The sequence below is a fragment of the Strongylocentrotus purpuratus genome, unplaced genomic scaffold (assembly GCF_000002235.5).
Source record: "Strongylocentrotus purpuratus isolate Spur 01 unplaced genomic scaffold, Spur_5.0 spur5_scaffold_3, whole genome shotgun sequence".
NCBI lineage: Eukaryota > Metazoa > Echinodermata > Echinoidea > Camarodonta > Strongylocentrotidae > Strongylocentrotus > Strongylocentrotus purpuratus.
Window position 1 is genome coordinate 31,875,430 of NW_022145609.1, and position 20,140 is coordinate 31,895,569.

The window sequence follows — 20,140 nt, forward strand, 5'->3', positions numbered from 1 at the left end:
ATGAAGGTACTGATTGGGGATTAGAGTTGGTCGAAGCAGGATGACTTGTCGTAGGAGATGGGTGGGCTGGTATGATATTTCCATGGATTGGCTGGATGACTGGTTGTCCTAGTTGGTCGTACGTGAAACGAGAGGGTGGACGTCTGGCTCGCTGTGGTCGCATCTCAACATCGGCAGCCTCATTCGTACCATCCTGATTATGTAATTCCACCGTTGGTTCTGGTATATGGTGTTCTGTTTCATAAATATCAGGAGTGGGTGAGTCAGACGTGTTACTCACAAGATCTGGAATATGATGTGGGAGATCATCTTCTACCGGCGGCCTGAACTCTGAGTGCTGCGGATGATTTTCCTGCCGAGATATCGGTCTGTGCTGTACAGCTACAAATTCAAGTTCTTCATCACTCTCACTCAGATCCGGTTGGACAATGTCTCTTCTCGAGGTAGGGTTTCTACGCTGCTGGGTAGTCCTCTCTGACCGATGATTTCTATTAGGGGCTTCATCATTCTCGTCATGTCTGTCTCTGTGACTTTCGAGGAGATCGCAAGGAAGTAGCATATTTCGATGCAACACTCGATCTCTTCCTCTACCATTTCTAGGCTTCACCTTGTAGACAGGCATGTTTTCCCCTATTTGTTCAACCACTTGGTATACTTGGTCTTCCCAGTAGGCTTTCAGTTTTGATGGTCCTTCAACTCTCTGCATATTTCTGATGAGCACAGGATCTCCGGGAGAGAGTGTTGCAGACTTTGCCCTTTTGTCGTACTGCTGCTTCCTCCGGTCCGCAGTCTGACCCATATTCTTTGTGGCAATATCATAGGCCTGCTCCATCTGCTGTTTCCAGCGTGTGACATACTCGTCTCGAGTCCGGGTGGTTCTCTCTTGGTCTCGCTGCAGTCCGAATGCCAGGTCGATTGGAAGGCGTGGATGTCGACCAAACAGCAAGAAAAATGGAGAGTATCCTGTTGACTCGTTTCTTGTGCAATTGTAAGCATGCACCAGCTTGTCAACCGAAGCTCGCCAGTCACTTTTCTGTTCTTCCTCGAGTGTTCTTAACATTCCTAGCAAAGTGCGGTTGAATCTCTCCACTTGTCCATTTCCCTGCGGGTGGTAGGGTGTAGTGCGGGAATGAGTGATACCGGAATGTTCTTGAAGTCTTTTGAAGAGGTTGTTTTCAAATTCCCTTCCTTGGTCATGGTGTAACCTCTGGGGAAAACCGTACTTCAGACAGTAGTTGTTGAATATGATGTCTGCAGCCGTCCGTCCTTTCTTATTCTTTGTCGGGTAAGCCTGTGCGAACCGGGTGAAATGGTCGATGACAACAAGAATATATTCATATCCTCCCTTGCTGCGCTCTAGATGAACAAAATCGATGGACACCAGCTCAAAGGGTTGCGTTGTTGTGATCGAGACAAGAGGAGCTTTAACCACTCTTTGCGGTTTCTTCTGTTTTAGGCAGGCACACTGTTGAGTGATATATCGCGTCACGTCTCGCTCCATGTTTGGCCAGAAAAACCTCTCCCGGGTTAAGTGCACTACCTTGTCTGGACCCAGATGTCCCATGTCATTGTGAAGCTCTTTGTACACTCTGAGTTTGAACTTGGCCGGTAGTACGAGTTGGTGATAGATGGCAGTATTACGATGAAGGATTCCATCATCGCTTAACTCCAGCTTTTTCCACTCACGGAGGAGTTTCACTGCGTCCTTAGGGAGTTGCCTCCTTTCTTCTCTTGTGGGCTGCACATCATTGAGTAGTGCCTGTAGGACAGGAAATATGGCTGGGTCCTCTTCCTGAGCCTTTCTTATGTCGTCCCTACTCAGTTCCGCTAACATAGGTTGGTGAGTGCTTTCCATCTCGTCACCTACAGCGACACTCATTGCACTTATCCATGTAGAAGCATGTATCTGTTCTGCCTTCACACCCTGGTTGACAGCCTGGAACATAGGGGGAGAGATTTCCTCGGAGTACTCAGCCATGTTTTCGACATCGAGGGGCTCTCTTGACAATGTATCAGCATCTGCATTCGCTCGTCCTGGTCGATACTTTATGGTGAAGGTGAAGTCAGCGAGTTCTCCTACCCAACGTAAGCCTGTTGCATTTAGCCTGGCAGAAGAGAGGACGTAGGTGAGTGGGTTGTTGTCAGTGTAAACTGTAAATGGCGGGGAGTAATAGAGGAAGTCTCTGAATCTGTCGCAGATAGCCCACTTCAAGGCAAGAAACTCAAGTTTCCCTGAATGGAGATGATACTTCTTCTCTGCAGGTGTCAGAGTCCTCGATGCATATGCTATCACACGTAGTTTCCCCTCCTGATGTTGGTATAGTACCGCTCCCAAACCTTTGTTTGAAGCATCAGTGTGCAAGACAAATGTCTTTTCGAAGTCAGGGTATGCCATCACCGGGGCCTTGAGCAAGTTGTTGATCAAACCATTAAGTATGCTGTGGTGCTCTGTTGTCCATTCAATGGGATGACTTGAAGGAAGGACGTGATCCTTTTTCTTACCCTTGTTCGTCTTGGCTGGTTTGTAGTCTGGAGAGAGAGAAAGTAGGTTGTAAAGCGGTCCAGCTTTCTTAGAGAAATTGGGGATATATTTCCGGTAGTACCCAAGAAGTCCTAGGACCCGTCTCAACTCACCAATAGTCTTGGGGGTCTTTTCCCGAAGTAACTCTACTGCCTCTACGTCAGCTGGGTCTGATTTGTGGCCTTCCGCCGATACAATTCTACCCAGGTACTTGACCTCCTTCCGGAAGAAAAGACACTTGGATGGCTTCAGTTTGATCCCACTTTCCCTCAGTCTCTGTAGAACGCGTTTGAGATGCTTGACATGGTCTGTGAAGGTCGGACTATATACCAGCACATCGTCGAGGTAGACATGGCAGATATCACCAGTGAGGTTTTCCAAACATCCTTCCATACACCTTTGAAAGACAGCTGGGGCATTTGTAAGTCCAAAAGGGATGCGATTCCACTCGTACAATCCCCATGGGGTGATGAAGGCAGTCATGTGCTTACACTCCTCTGAAACAAACCCCTGGTGATAGGCCTTCCCTTGGTCAAGAGTAGAAAAATACTGGTTACCACCGAGGCTGTCGAGTACGTCTTGTATCCGTGGGATAGGCTGTCTGTCTGGAATCGTCTTTGCATTAAGTGCTCGGTAGTCTATACACAGTCTGAGTGTTCCATCTTTCTTTCTTACACATACCACTGGAGAAGAGTATGGGGACGATGACTTCCTTATCCACTGTTTCCTCAAGAGATCCTGAATATAATCCTTAACTTCACGAATGAGGGGTCGTGGGATGGACATGTAAGTCTTCTGTACTGGTACTTGATCGGAGAGATTAATTTTCATATGAAGGTCTTCTATCAATCCAATATCCTCATCTCCTGTGGAAAATGCCTTCTTTTCTCCCCCCAGCATTTCCAGTACTGTATCTCTCTGGGTGGAAGATAGATGGTCCAGCTTGAAGTGTGAGCGCCAGTCGTCCTTAGAAAGCTGGATAGACTCTACTTCGCCAACCGATACAGGTTCTTCCTGAAGATATGGTTTGACATCCGAAACAGACTCGATCGAAGCAATTACAGTTTGCTTAGGAAGAAATATTTTGCTCTTAGAACAGTTTATCACCGTCACATGGACACTGCTTGACTTGCCTTTTCCAATCTCCATAACAGTAGGTTGAATCTCCAGCACTTCGAGCAATGCAGGATCTAGGGCTGGTTCTAGCAGGGCAAGGCAACCTTTCAAACCATAAGCGTTTATCTTGCAGGTGATGATAGAAGTACCAGGAGGAATGCATCTTGTCTTCCTCCCTGATTTCACTGTTCTGGTGAATGTCACATCCGGCGTTGTTATTAGTTCAATGATAGCATTGATCGTGAGTTGGGTATGATTTGGGAGAATTCCAGCCATGACAGCACTAACATCCTTTGTCGACGTGTTGAGACCTGTTATGACTTCTGCAATGACATTGTAACCCAATATGATTTGGTTATCCTTTGAAGTCGTGACTAAGAAGGGGACCAGGAGTTTTGCTCTCCTTGGTTGATCTAAGCACACACTGAGCTCAACATATCCGAGGTAGGGTATAACTGTTTGATTGGCTGCTGTCAGGCGTAATGAGCCATCAGGAAATAGATCTGAAATCGGCTGTATCTTCTCTTGTGATAGGTGATTCTGCAACCATTCTTTGGACAAAACGGAAACTTGGGCTCCTGTATCCCATAGCGCTTCCACCTGTATATCCCCTATGCTGCACTTTATAATACACCTCTCACCAACCAATTTCGCTACCTTTATCCTATTCCCTGAAGCACAGAAAGCTCCTACTGTTCGTTGGGACGCTGTTGCCTTGGGTACTCCATGTCCCCTTGGTGCACCCTGTTGCCGTTTCCCTGGTTATTACATCCCCTAGCGAAATGCTCGCCACTGCCACACCGGAAGCAATGGGTACATCTGTCCCCTTTTCCAGCTTCTTGACAGCCAGGGCATCCGCGACGTCGACCGCGTTGAAATGAAGAAGGCTGTCGGGTTTGATGATTTTGTATTTCCGACTGTACAATGGAGCGTATAGCTGCTTGCATCTGATCCCAGTCTGGCATGTTGGGTTGGGATTTCTTGAGTTCGGACTTTCGTCCTTCTGGACCCTTTTCAGTTTTGTCTTGTTGCACAGACGCTTCATTAATAGAGCCGGTCTTTTGGGTTTTGCCTGTCAACTTCTGTCGACGTTCACTCTCATGGGCAACAGCCCTCGTGAGAACCTCCATGATCTCCTCATCGGTGATTCTGTCCTGATGTAAATGACCCTTTACTTCTTGCTGTATCGCCTCACTCTGGATCCCTGTCGAAATTGAATGAAGTGCCATCCGTTGAACTTGGCAGCTATCGTAGCTCACTGCTGAGCCGGCCTCCTTCGACGCAAAGATTATTTTCTGCTTGAGGTCTAGGGTCCGCAGGACAAAATCATGGACGGTCTCCCGCTGATGCTGAGCAGAGTTGGACAGCTCCTTGAACAGTGATGTTGCGTCTTTTTCTCGGTAATGCGATCTTAAAAGGCTCCGCAACATTGGAAGATCTAGATCTGGCCTCCCTTCCAGGTAGCTCCGAAGATGTAGTCCTGGGCTGACCGCTCTTATAACTCCTTCAACCACCTCTGCCTCTGAGAACCCTTTTCTAGACGCACTCTCTACCTGCCGTGCTAGACTGACAAAGGACAATTTGTCCTTCTGGCCAGGTTCTCCTATCTGTCCAATGATCTTAAAATCCTTCCTCCAGAGCATTCCGGGATTCCTATCATCAGGGGCAGTAGTGGACCGGGATTCCTTCTTTACGTGAACCCCTGTATCCTCCAGGCAGCCGTCGGCCTGCTCTGCCTGAATCTGCTTTACGGGGGCTCCCTTCTCGACCGCCAACACTCGTGCCACTCCCTCCCACTTAGCCTTTCCTCCATCTTCTTCCTCGGCGACTTCCTCACTGTGCAGAGTTCGTTTGATGAGACGCCGCAGTCCCGATACTCCCTTGGTCTGCGCCGTGACAACATCCTCATTGGACACTGTTAGAAGCGTTGCAGCTGCTTGAAGCTCTTCCTCAGTGCTTGCGGCTATCCTCCCAAGCACGTCGTCCTCGAGCCCTTCGAAGCCTGCCATATCTTCAGTTCTTGTCCCTGGTCTGCCCTAGAAGAGATCACCTAAGAGTTTGATGGAGACGGAGCTAGGTGGTGATGGTGGTGACTGATACTGGTCCCCTAGTTGTTTGTGGATGATGCATTGACATTGAGGTGACAGGCAGTTAATTCCTCATCTCCAAGCCAAACACCATCCGGGCAGTGCCTCCAGAAATGTAACGCCCCTATCAGGGAAGGGGAGCTAGAATAATAAAATGAAGAGAAGAAAACAGTTACTTGTGGTGTAATTGGTGTCAGCATGTAGAATGACTTTTATTACTCTTAATACCATCGCAATAAGCAAGAATAATCATGAATAAGAGTAATCAAATATCAACGGCGATCATGAACACATGTTCATGCTTCAGTTTTATACATTAAAACTATATCACATCGATCTGCAATAGCCAGATCTTCTCTCATAACAAAACCTAATCTAACTTCTAACTAAGTATATAAACAGCTTACAATAATACAGTTTTAGTTAATTCTAACTAAACTTTCGTGGCTTAAATACCACAGGTAAAATATAAGGTTGAATTCCATTTCTAACAAATTCAATTAATAGTTAACTTAGTATCCCATCTTTGAATACACGTGTTGCAATTCTGGTAACTATATGATGCACTCATATATCTGTTCATCTATTAAAGGTTTAGCATAGAATATATTCTACTATATATAATCCTTTCGTTTTAAGAACCAAGCAATTCCAAATTACTGGTGCATCCGCAACATAATAAGTCAAGGTAAAACTATACATTCTACAAATATACAACTACATGTATAACAGTTTTACGTTGTCTCAAAACCCACAAGGACAATTAAATACATGTAATGATTGTATAAATCATCTGAAAATAAACTTAAGATTTAATAAACGAATATATGCATGAGCTTTAGAGAAACTGATTTCTACCAAACTGGTGAGATAAAGCATCTTGCCGAAACTTCTGCTGGGTTTGCCTAATTCTCAATTATTCTACAATTCAGACCACTGAAGTTGCCTTCTCTAACATAACTAATAAATTACTAAGCTCGTTGCTCTATTGTAGTATCATGGTTACAAAATACACATGTACAATATAATAATATATAATCAAACTCATTAAATGTGTGCTTCGATTATTAATCAATCAATAACTGCACTATTCTATAATATAACAAACTACATCTTTTAAATGGGTCTGCGCCTAATTAGACTACTATCGCTGGTGGAGGAGAGAAACTCTATTTACCAAACTGTTTAGATGTAGCTTATCAGAGAGGCGACTAAATCCCTCTCTTAGAACAAAGGTCCTATTCACATCTAATCTATACACAACTTGGGTACCATGTTTACACTTCACGACAGTAAGTCTATGCAAGTGGCTACAATATACAGGCTTGCATATATGTTAACACACTAGCTGTGAGATGGGTATATATATCCACATACACTACCATTTCATGAGACGTTCATTCACATCATACAAATCATCCTATTCTTCTACTGATTCTATACCTTCTAACGCATGATAATAAAACATTGAAATAGTACACACTTATGTACTTGCAAAACTCATTAATTCATTATACTGTTTAGTAACAATATCCTGGCGATATATATATATATCTGAACACAAAAGTACATCAGCATTAGCGTACTCGCTAAACTAAGTTTAGTGCACCATCACAGTCACAAAGCTATCTTCATATTTCATCCCTAAAAGTCCATATATTCCTGATATGGAATATATTAATATTAAGAGGGTGATACATGACATTAATGATAACAATTACATATACAGTTAATAATAAGATATAAAATATAAATGAGAATAAGCTTACCTAGAATAATAAAATGAAGAGAAGAAAACAGTTACTTGTGGTGTAATTGGTGTCAGCATGTAGAATGACACATGGCATCACCAGCACTCTGTTCCTTTGTTTCTCCTCATCAATTAAGATGTCTAGGACTCTTCCATTCTCCAAAAGGGGGGGGGGGGGGTATTTCTTAAGAGATGCCACTTTTGGCCAACTATATATTCTATTATAAGTCACTGATTTAGGAGTGAATTATAATTAACACAAATTTTAAAGGGGGGCATAATTTATCCAAAACAATCAAATCTGTCGGGCCTGATCACAAGTTGATTAATTTACTGTTATATTGTCATGTCTTTGCAGGTTAATGCCATTTTTAAGCAAGGGAAATAGATAGCAAACATTCATTGTTGCTGATAGCAAAAGACCTACTTTCTATTAAAAAAAAAAAAGTTTAAAAAAGGAAATAAAATAAACCAAAAACAAATACAATAACAAAAATAAAATGAGAAACGACCCCCCCCCCAATACCCACCTGTGTAATGACCAGTATGTACCTACATGTACTATCTTCATTTAAAACAAAGGGAAAATGAAACCTGCTGTTTCCATGTTTGCAAACTGACTTCTTACTTACTGTATGTACAGTACCATGAAGTGGAGTAATATTGTACATATAGCAGTACATTGGCTTGATCAATTACATTTCAACTTAAAATGAGCACCAATGGACCATTATAAATCCACACGCTCTTGCTTATAATTCTGACACAACTTATCCTTCACTATGAACATGACAGACAAAGAAAGCGGACAAAATATACAGTTCCTCAGGTAGATAAAGGAACATCCCTTCACTGCTATTATGTAAAAAGGTGAATATGCATGTGACACCTGTTCTACACATTTTTACATAATAGCAGTGAAGGGATGTTCCTTTGTCTACAAGAGGAACTGTATATTTTGTCCGCTTTCTTTGTCAGTCATGTCATAGTGCCTATGTGTTCTTTGTTGGATATTCCAGAGCACACCTGCTAGCATAGTGCAGGTAGCAGATAATTAGACCCACACATAGACATGTATAGTATGTGTGTATATCATTAGATCATGAGTCAACTTTAATGTGTTTTTTCTCCACACAATGATATGAAAAAAGGGGGACAAACAAGGTTTCTGTTTTATTAGGAGGTAACGACTAGTACTAGAGCTTTTGTCAGACCAAATACAAAATAAAAAGACACATTTGATGTCAATACATGTTCAGAACTCTTTGATAATTTGTAATTTTTAGGACATCAAACAACCCAATACCTTGGACTTCTTTTACAGTTTACTACATGTACCTTTCTCCAATTGTAACTGGTGTACATCTGTGTATTAATGGCTAACATGTGTTCATTGTTGCATCTTTCTTTCAGGGTTTTTCAAACATTTGATGTCAATACATGTTCAGAACTCTACAATAATTTGCGATGTTTAGGACACCAAATGACCAAATACCTTGGACTACTTCTTTTACAGTTAACTACATTTACCTGTCTCAAATTGTTTAAAGATATAGTTGAGTTCTGGTCATGCAATTGCATTGTGAAAGAAACGTGGAATCGATTAGAAAAGGTTGATCATGTAGCATATACAGTGTAAGTTTTGGTGTGCAAGGTTCTGGAATCATCAAAATGATCAAAAATTTGGCCCAGTCTTGGTAAAGTTATAAGCACCCTACACAGAAAGATGTAAATGGGACACGTTCACGACACGTGCGCGATGTCCATCAGGTCCAAATGGATATAATAATTTACCAAATATAACAATTAGTAGACGGTTTCTCGGCAAAATTTGTATCATCACGTACATGTATTAGCCAAAACATATTCTTTCACATGATTGGTAATAGAGCTTCCATTTCATTTTTTGAGAGGGGGGGGGGGGGGGGGGGGGTTCCAAAACTGGTCTTTACCTTTAACTGTTGTACATCTGTAGATTATTAATGGATAACATATGTTGATTGTTGCATCTATCTTTCAGGGTTATGAATACTCGAGGGGAGGAAACCCAACAAGGACAGTTCTGGAGAAGTGTGTGGCAGCCATTGAAGGCGCTAAGCATGGTGAGTGACTGACAGAAGGCCTGTCTTCATCAGCTCGACTTAGCCAAATAACCCGCTAGTCTAACTATCCCGATCGCAACTAACCAGTTAATTTGCGGCTTCATCAGCCCGCAGTTGCAATTAGCGAGATATCTGGTTAAGAATATCCTGAGAATCGTGGTCTGCTGGACAAAGGACAATAGGCCAGATTACCTGTCCTCGGACTGTAGAGTCTAGACACACCTATTACTTTAACCTGGTTTTACTTTACAGAGGAAGGGTTATTTAAAATTCAGGGCTCACATGTGTAATCAATATGCTTGCAATGCATGTTTGACAGACACAGCAAGAAGAATCATGATGCTGTTATCACAGAGATAGAGTTCCTGTAAACCTAAGTCTTGAAGAGGCTTTTTTTCTGAATTTTCTAAAAAAATGTATGCATATAAAGCCTCAGTCACAAATGCCATTACGAACTGCTACGAACGCCGTAAGAACGATGTTCGTACGAACCTTTGTGACCATACCATAATTCAAATATATTGCTCAAATGAGATGGCAGCATCCAATGGCTATATACAGATCCATGTTTGCCACTCTCCACTCAGGTTTATATAGGTACCGGATATGCTAGAATGCTGCTGGGCTATGAACAGGATAATGGTAGGGCTGGTTTTCCAGGGGGAGTGTTTCACAAAGACCAAGATTGACTTTAAGTTGGACTTACAATGTAACTATGGCAGGCCGTTCATGCCACTGTTTGCTCTCACCACTTACTGGCATTGGTCTCTCAAGGGACGTACAAATCATGGTCACAAATCTACAGAATTTACTTTGTTTGATAATTCATTACTGAAGATAAAATATTATCTAAAGATCATAATGGTGAGATTAAACAGTGGCATGAACTGCCTGCCATTATGAAGTCCAACTTAAAGTCGGTCTTAGTCTTTGTTTCACAAAGATGCTAAGTTGAACTTATCTCTAAGTTGGACTTAAAAATTATGGAAAGCCGTTAGCACCTTTGAAATATTTTGTACAAGTTATTCTAAAAGGCATAAAATGTTGATTCAAATCATTCATATTTTCAATTATCATGGGAGATTTCATGTTCTTGATGTGGAATTTATGAAAAGTCTAAAATACTTGAGTATTTGCTTTTGAATATATTTTATTTTAAGGCTACAAATGGCTATCCATAACTTTTGAGTCCAACTTAGAGTTAAGTTTGACTAAGAATCTTTGTGAAACACCCCCAGGAGTGGTAGGAGTGTCATGGCGTGAAAGACATGGGCGTTATACAAGAACGTACCCTTAATATTATCATTACTAGTAGTTTCTTCCTCTGCTCCTCCCGGATATAGCCCTTGCCTTCAGCTCCGGTCTGGGCGCTACCACGGCCATCTGCCACCTACTGAAGATGGGTGACCATCTCATCGCTATGGATGACATCTACGGAGGAACCAACCGCTACTTCCAGAAGGTCCTCTCTAAATTTGGCGTCAAGGTGACCTTCGTCGATGCCCGCTACCCCGAGAAGGTCGCCGCGGCCATGCAAGAGAACACCAAGGTACATGTCGAGGGGTCAGTGACACAAAAACGTAAATCCATTTTGACCATTTTGAGAAAAAGTGGTTTAAGTATCACTGAGCACTTGGGCCTTAAGGAGTTACGTCTATGTTTCACTACCCATTGACTTCAATGGGGTGTTGGGTGGAGTTAAGTCTTTCCTGGAAAGCCCACATTTTTCTGAATATTTTGATATCAAATACTTATTTTAGCAAAATATGGAGTTACGTCTTCTTGTCACTGAACCCTCGATGAACAAGTCTTTACTGGGGCCTCGGTAAATGGACAAGTCCAACCCTATTTGCCCCTTAGAGTAGACAAAGTATCTAAAATTACAGATTATATGTCAATTAATGTCCATTTATATTCATAATTTCCCAATACTTGGTAAGATATAGGACAATAAATGACTTTATACCTTAGACGTCCCCAAATAGAAACAGGGCCATACTCTGAAAGTGTCTGTAAATAGGCTGTAGATCGTGGGTTTTATTGGAGGGGGGGGGGGGGGGGGGAGTAGGTGGGCTTATAATTATGAAGCATGCATGAGAAGAAGTCCTTTCATATTTTTGTTGACTTTGAAGAGCATAAGAGATTTTAATTGACCATTTACTTAACACTAGGCATCTGAATTTCCAAAATGGCAACACTTAAGGGTTTAAAATTCTGTATTTTTTTTTAATCGCAGTAGGTATTAGCAATTAATATTATTCCATTAAAGTGCATGGAATTTAATTGGAAGAATCCAAATTGGGAAAAGGAGCAGTTTAATTGCAGAGAAAAAAATTAACTTTGAAATATGTTCTTTTAAAAATCTATTGTAAACCAACCACCTGTTGTTCTTCTCTGTATAGCTTGTATGGGTCGAGACTCCCACCAACCCAACCTTGAAGCTAGTGGACATCGCAGCGGTCAGCGCCATTGCCCATCAACAACCCGATTGCATCGTAGTAGCAGACAACACCTTCAGTTCACCTTACTTCCAGGTTAGTCAGACGACGGCAAAGGGGTGATCTCTTTGTCGCTCATATTGTTTGTTAAGATCCAGAAGGGCGTCACCTGTGTGTTAAAGTTTATAGTTAAAGACCATATCCAAACTCAAAAATGAAATAGATGAATTATTTATCAACTGAAAGCTTATAAGCTATAGATTAAAATAATATCAATTTATATGCCATTTCAGTGTCTGTCAGAGAAGTATTAGCTCTCTGAAAAAGTTGAGCATATTAATGTAAGCATTGACAAATTTATTCGGAAAGAATAGAATTGGGTAGAGTTGAAGGGTGTTGAATTGAATGGAATTGGGTTAAAAATCCATTGAAATGGAATAGAATTCTCGCTACCCCAAATAGCGATTCTGCCGAGATCCGGGGAAAATCCAGCTTTTCGACATTACAGCTTCCTGTGCAGGCGTTCGTGATCACAACCCTCTCTTTCACGGTAGAGTTTAACGGCCTTTTGTGCTAAAGTCACTAATTCTGCCCGAAGCTTTCCATTGCATATTATAATCTGTACAAATTACACTGATTGGCATCGATTTTAGCATGCGTGAAAACTCTGCACAGCGAACACAGGCGCTAGCGCCAGCGGGATGGGACTCTATACCGGAAGTTGTAGTGACGACCCGAGAGAGTGAAAATTACCTCGTCTCGCGAATTTCGAGATTTTCGTACCTATTTAGGGTAGCGAGAATTGAAACATGAAAAATTGATTTGAAATAAGATGAATAGAATAGAAATGAACTGTATAGAATGGAATGAAATGGAATGAAATATAATTGAAATTTGATAGACTAGAATAGATTGAAACAGAAAAGGGAGAATATAATTTGAATTGAATATTTGAATTGAAAATTTGAATTGAATATTTGAATTGAATATTTGAATTGAATATTTAAATTGGAATAAGAATTGAAAGTGAATCAAATCAAATTGAACTTAATTGAATACAGAGAGGACTGGACTTTGGAGCAGACATTGTCATGTACTCGGCCACCAAGTACATGAATGGACATTCCGATGTTGTCATGGGTCTTGTTGCATGCAACGACGATGAACTCCACAAGAAGCTTCACTTTCAGCTCTATGGTAAGTGCAGGGCTGTACAATAAAGGCTCGTTCAGATATAGAGCACAGGAAAACTGCTGCCACCCAAAAAACTGCTACATTTAAAGTTAAACTTGAGTTCTGGTAAGAAAAGAAAATGAATTCTCACAGAATCAAACAAAACTTACACTGAATGTTCAAGATTACAAATAAATGTCATGTGCCAAAAATTTTTTGAAGAAAGTGTATACTGGCTGAGTAATGAGCATAGAAAGATAAGGAAATCAAGGTGTGCTAGCCTCGACACCATTTGTGTAGTCCCATATACATCTTTCTATTTACAGTGGTTGTTACTTTACCAAGACTGGGCCAAATTTATTATCATTTTGATGACTCCAGAACCTTGCAGCACACACCAAAACTTATATGCTACATGATCAACTTTTTCTGATCCATTCCACACCTTTTCTTTCACAATGCAATCGCATTACCAGAACTCACCTTTAACTTTAATGAATGGGGAATGTGGCACAAAGGACTTGCATGTATTTAATGAGCTCTGTGTTATAACATACAGAAATGTGAAGCGTTTAACACCTAACATCATTAAAAAAAAACGCCACGTTTTTGCATCAATCTGAACGAGCCGTAACAGTTTATTCTGAGGGTTCAAAGTGGGATATTTGGGGGTATGTGTGAACCAGGTCCCTGTTAAAGGTCATGTATAGTTTATGGTATGCACTCAACTTTTGTTCTTTTTGATTTTGAATGAAGAAGAGCAACTTAGTTGCAGTCAGGGTTGGGGGGTTAATACCGCCAAGCAAATTTTGACTTAGAAAACAGGAAATGGTCCAAAAACAATATTTGCAACAATGAAAATCTAAATGCAATACTTTGAGGGAATAGAACGTGGAGTGAATAGTGGGTCCCCAAAATATGAAAGCTTATGTTTATAGGCAATAGTGTGTATTCTGGAAATCATTGATTTTTAGAATCTACACATAGCTGATAGACTTCTCTTGTTACAGCAGAATTACTCGTTTATGAATGTTGAACAAATGAAATCATGGATCATTATGTACTGTATTCAAAATATTAGTTCTTAATCCCGCTTAATAGACTTCTTGCTTTGAAGGCATTGTTTAACAATGTTTCCAGTTTTTCAAATCTATGATGCATGGCCCTACATGCTATCAGTTTCTGTAATATGGTGTAATATTGAAGCCTTAGCAAAATTGCCCTTCAAAATGATCATGACGTGCCTTAAAAAAGTAAAAATCTTTGAGTGACCGGTTTTACCATACTCATTTTCCCCAATAGACTGTAGTGTTATAAAAACCGTGAAATGAAATTTCGATTTCCAATCATAAATATCTTGATAATCGGACAGGCGATCGGCTTGTAAAAGTCATGGGATTCCTGACTGACCTAAATGATCATAATTATGATTGCAACATGAGCTAAATCCAGGATATTAAAATCTGAGGCAAAGATACCCAATCCCTTTAATACAAAAGAATTCCCATTGAATTTTATTATAAAACAAACAATCTGATTGAATCAAGCATTTTTGTGTGTGTGATTTTGTAGCTGCTGGTAGCTGTCCATCACCTTTTGATTGTTTCCTGGTCAACCGAGGACTGAAGACTCTTCACGTCAGGATGAGGCAGCATTACAAGAGCGGTATCGCCGTCGCTAGATACCTAGAGAGCAATCCTAGGGTTCGCAAGGTCATCTATCCAGGTAAACCTTGTTATCAATAAGAAGTTGCAATAACTCTTATAAGCTACTGAAGTCGTGGCATTTGATTGGCTGAGAGCAAATTTGTGATAGAAATTTAGTATACAAATAATGCACTGTTGCGAGTGTGTTAGCGCAAGGCAAGTGCACGAAGTTTAGTCAGTGCATGAGGCGATAACGCACGCGCCCGCAGGGCAAGTGCGTTATCGATATCGCACTGACTAAACTGAGTGCACTGGAACTGCGCTAACACACGAGCGAAACAGTGCATTATTTGTATACTAAATTTCTATCACATCAATTGTTTTATAAGATGGGTCAGCAATGCTTTCTTACAATATAGTCTAGATCTAGAGTATAGATAGATATTAGATCTAGATCTAAGTTGGATCTAACTAGATCTAGGTCCAGAATATTCTAGATATTGAAAATTATGCACAAATTAAATTTGGCTGAATTACGCGAAAGCGATATTGGCAGGTATCGAGCGTGTGTTATCTGTTTTTTATGGAAGATGTTTTGCACGATGGGAAGAACTAATACAGGCCCATGTGATGTCAATTGACCAATCAGATTGCTTACATTCTAGAACCCGTCTTATAACCGTTGTTATTGATAAAGTGTTTTATGTAACTTGCTATCAATAACAAGGTACAGTTGGCAAGACATTAATCTGCATTGCCACTCTCCATCCGGGAGATGATTGGTATCTATGAGGATTGCAGGAAGTCAGTGTAACTGTTTGGCTGCTGCCCTATTGGCCTGCACATGAATGGTACAGCACATGAATGGTACAGGAGGGTGGGAATAGTCCCCAAGGAGTGGAGATACTGCTTACTTGTGTATTGGGGTTGAAATCCAGTGCCTCGGGGGAATAATAATATCATCATAAAGCATGTCAAAGTAATCATCTAATAAATAATAAATAATTACAGTGCTTATATAGCGCCTAACACTTACTTTGTCAGAAGTCTCTAAGCGCTCTACAATAATGCAGCATAATTACCCTGGCTAATCTAATGCGCTTTTAAAGGTATAGACCAGTTTGGAAACTCCCCCCTTGCAAAAAATGAAATGGAAGCTCTTATTACCAATCATGTGAAAGAATATGTTTTGACTAATACGTGATGATACAAATTTTGAAGGGAAACCGCCTACTAATTGATATATTTGGTAAATTATCATATCGCGAATGCACTTCAAAATTGAACATTTGGGCATATATTTGTGCTTTTTGTCTCGCCTGCATAGCAAAAAGCGAGACATAGGCACCGCTTTTCCGGTGACGGCGACGGCGGCGACGGCGGCGTCGGCGGCGTCAACATCAAAAACTTCAAAAAATTTCAGATCACAAAGTCAAGGTCAAAGGTTATTTCAGGTCAACAGACTTGGACTATGTTGTAGCATCATCATCGAAAACATTACCTAAGGTTAAGTTTTTGAATTTTTGATATAATTTTGAAAGTATAATTTCTTAGTCAATGAAACTTGGACTATATGGTTATCAAGTCTCCCCAATCATGTTAGTAGAATTTCAGGTCACTAAGTTAAGGTCAAAGGTCATTGAAGGTCAACAAACTTAGACTTTGTTGTGGCATCAACATCAAGATTTTCAAAATGCTTTTTCTTCGTTATTTTTCAACCGATTTTGATTCTGATTGTTTCATATGATAGGGCTAGGAGAGGGATTTAAAATTTCTACTCAGAATCTTGAAATTCATTATCCATGCTTATTTATGCAAATTTATTCGAAATCACAAAAAAGGCTTCTTCTCCTTCATTTCTCGATCGATTTTGATTTGGTTTGCTTTATATCGTAGAGCTAATTTTGGTACACTAAACTTCTACACAGAATTTTGAAATTGTTCTCCATTAATGAATTATGGTAATTTATGCAAATTTATTCCAAAAATAACAAAATTGCTTCTTTTCCCTCATTTCTTGACTGATTTTGATTTGGTTTGCCTGATCTGGTAGAGCTAAATTTTGAACACTAAACTTCTACACAGAATTGTGAGATTTTGCTCCATTGATTATTTATGGTACTTTATGCAAATGAAATGAAATTATGTCCCTTCCAGGGCATCAGATTTTTATTTTTTGACCAGTTCAAAAGTGTACCACATAAAATTTACGATATTTGTTGTTGCGAGATGCGGATGAGCGCTAGGTCATTGACGTTCTGGTTTATCATATTGAATTGCATTATGTAGGCGAGACCGCCGAGAGCGTTTCCCTTGTTTGCAAATTTAGGTTGAAGTATTGTCATCTAAACCTCTGAAGGCAATATTTAAACAATATTGAATGGATATTTTGCACCCGAAACCCTTGAACCGCAATTTTACCACTACCGGTCTATATCTTTAATAATTGTGTTATTGTAATTGTTGTGATTATTATTCATTTAAAATTTGTTTCCTCTTTGATAAAGGTCTTCCAAGCCATCCACAGCATGATATCTTCAAGAAGCAGATGAAAGGCTTTGGAGGGATGGTGACCTTCTATCTCAAGGGTGATCTGGAGAACTCCAAGACATTCCTCCAGAGCGTCAAGGTCTTCACGCTGGCAGAGAGTCTCGGAGGATACGAATCACTCGCTGAACTACCGTAAGTTTTGTTTATGCCTCTGTTACGAAGTGGCCGGAGGCATTATGTTTTTTTTCGGGTTGTCCAACCATCCGTCTGTCCGTACGTCCTGTTCTCGTGATCGCGCTTTCTCAAGAACCGGTAGATGGATTCCTGCCAAACTTGGGTCGTATATGTATCTGGCAGAGCTAATGAACTGATTAGATTTAGGGGTCACAAGGTCAAAGGTCACAGGGCTCATCATGTATGCAAAAATAGCTCATGATCACATCATTAGAACCAATGGACATATTACCATCAAACTCAGAACTTGTATGTATCTTGCAGAGCCAATGAACTGATTTTAGGGTCATAATGTCAAAGATCAAAGGGTCATACAAAGTGGCAATTGTAGATTCATGTCTTCTCAAAGGAACTTGGTTTAGTGACACTGATTTGAACCTCAGTCATGTAACATACTCCAAAGTCAGGTAGCTTTTCTGCTTAGACCACTGACACTATTTACTTCACCCGTGTTGAGAGTGGCAATCATAGATTCATGTCTTCCTGAAGGAAGTTGGTTAATAATAATAATAATATTCTGCTTTTATATAGTGCTTAAAACATCTATGATGTCTCTATAAAGCACTTTACAAATGTACTATTACCCCAGTCATTGGATTCAATACTTGCCCGCACACATGGTGTGCACAATCTCCACTCCCTGGGGAGCATTCCAGCCAGGCGTTACTTGACGCTCAAAAACTGTTTGACCAACAATGATGGTTGCATCCTACCGGGTACCCATTTTAACACCTGGGTGGAGAGTAGCAAGTGCAGGTTAATAATAATAAGAATAATAATGATAATGGTGGCTTCTTATATAGCGCACATGTCCGTCACATTGTGACGCTCCTGGCGTTGCCCGATTATTCCCCTGGATTTAGCAAGGCAGCCACTGCAGTGCTCTGGCATTTCAAGGAATTATTTCCTGCTAGGTACCCATTTATATCACCTGCCAAAGGATTTTAGTGCCGTGTCAGGATTCGAACCCTCGACCTTCAGTGACACTGATTTGAACCTCATGTAACATACTCAGATAACTTTTCTGCTAGACCACTGACACTTCTCCTACACTTCTTCTTTCTCCTTGACATTGCAGTGGGGTCATGACCCATGCCTCTGTACCTCCTGAACAGCGTAAGGAGCTGGGCATTGACAACAGTCTCATCAGGCTCTCTGTAGGACTGGAGGACACCGAAGACATCATCCAAGACCTGGAGCAAGCACTCAAGAAAGCTGTAAGTTATTCATTTCATTTCAATTTATTGTCCGATATAATTGATAATTGATATACCGTAAATCTCCGTGTATAAGACGCACCCCTATTTTTTGGGCCAAGAAAAAGAAAAAAAGACACACCCCCGACTTTCGAATTTTTTTTCGGTGGGAAAAAGTGCATCTTAAACACGGAGATTTACGGTATTGATATATTTGTTTTGCTCACATTTTACAAACATACAAAGAATAAAAATAACTTAACATACATAAGATGTATCATATACCATGACATAGAAATCTTTTACAGTAGTTTTCTTACGTTATTATGAAGAAAAAGAAAGTGAATTATTTTAAGTGTTCGAGTGAGTGGGATGGCCAGGAAAGGTTATCACTGGTCATCAAACTGGCTTTAGCAGCCACCTGTCTATAAAGACCACTGCCCTACCACTGAGATAATGCAAGAACATCCTTAAAGGGATCCGGTAACTTTGTCTCAGATTCTGAAACAAAATTCTGGATTTAGCTCATGCTGCAATCATAATCATAAACCTTTAGGTCAGTCAGGAACCCCATGACTTTTACAAGCTGATCGCCTGTCTGATTATCAAGATATTTATGATTGGAAATGGAAATTTAATTTTTTGTTTTCCTAACGGTTTCTATAAAACTACAGTCTATCGGGTAAAATGAGTATGGTAAAACCGGTCACTCAAAGATTTTTACTTTTTTGAGACACTTCATGATCATTTTGAAGCACAATTTTTTTAGGGCTTCAATATTTAAGTAATATTGACTGCCTTCTGTGCAATACAACACATATCGCCCGAACCGAAGGTGAGGGTGATATATGACAAATCGTATTGCCCTGAATTAGGCAGTCAATATTACTATTATTAACCACATCAGACATCTAGAGCAAACAAGAAACTCTTACTATCTTATACTCTTAAATTATGTAGCCTACACTGCACAGGGTTTCCTAACATTAGAAGTTGCACAAACATCGTCAAACCAGCACTGTGCATCCAGTGTTTGGCGAATTTTCGATACACTGCAAAACAGTCTGCCTAGGGTGTGATTGTTACATCACAATAGAGTTGGCGCATAGTGCGCATTTTCTTATACGTGATGCGTGATGTAAATTACAACTGGCTCTATATTATTGCTCACTAGTTTAACATGCATTTTGCCATTGACTTTTCAGATCGGGCAATAATATTTGTTCATTGGTTTAGTGTATAACCGTATTGACCGGCAAATTACACACAAAATCCCATTGACTTTTCAGATCGGGAAATAATATTTGTTCATTGGTTTACTGTATAACTGTATTGACTGGCAAATTACACACAAAATCCCATTTACTTTTCTGAGCGGTCAATAATA

The 20,140-nt window shown here is 40.4% G+C and overlaps 2 protein-coding genes across 2 annotated transcripts in view; one reads left to right on the forward strand and one right to left on the reverse strand.

Annotated features, from left to right (window-relative positions):
* Window positions 1-20,140, forward strand: part of LOC762952 (cystathionine gamma-lyase) — a 40,390-nt gene that overhangs the window by 17,506 nt on the left and 2,744 nt on the right. The window contains exons 2-8 of the mRNA XM_030995703.1: window positions 9,495-9,576; window positions 10,920-11,125; window positions 11,979-12,110; window positions 13,076-13,211; window positions 14,760-14,912; window positions 17,341-17,515; window positions 18,636-18,774. Of these exons, the coding sequence (XP_030851563.1) occupies window positions 9,495-9,576; window positions 10,920-11,125; window positions 11,979-12,110; window positions 13,076-13,211; window positions 14,760-14,912; window positions 17,341-17,515; window positions 18,636-18,774 (1,023 nt within the window). The remainder of the gene's footprint in view (window positions 1-9,494; window positions 9,577-10,919; window positions 11,126-11,978; window positions 12,111-13,075; window positions 13,212-14,759; window positions 14,913-17,340; window positions 17,516-18,635; window positions 18,775-20,140) is intronic.
* Window positions 3,917-7,787, reverse strand: LOC115928476. The gene is made up of 2 exons (XM_030995702.1): window positions 7,494-7,787; window positions 3,917-5,865 (listed from the first exon to the last, which is right to left on the reverse strand). The coding sequence occupies exon 2, from the start codon at window positions 5,644-5,646 to the stop codon at window positions 4,327-4,329; it is 1,320 nt and encodes a 439-aa protein (XP_030851562.1). The 5' UTR covers window positions 5,647-5,865; window positions 7,494-7,787; the 3' UTR covers window positions 3,917-4,326.

Coding starts and splice junctions, on each gene's coding strand:
- LOC115928476 (XM_030995702.1), bottom strand. CDS start 5,646: ATGGCAGGCTTCGAAGGGCTCGAGGACGACGTGCTTGGGAGGATAGCC.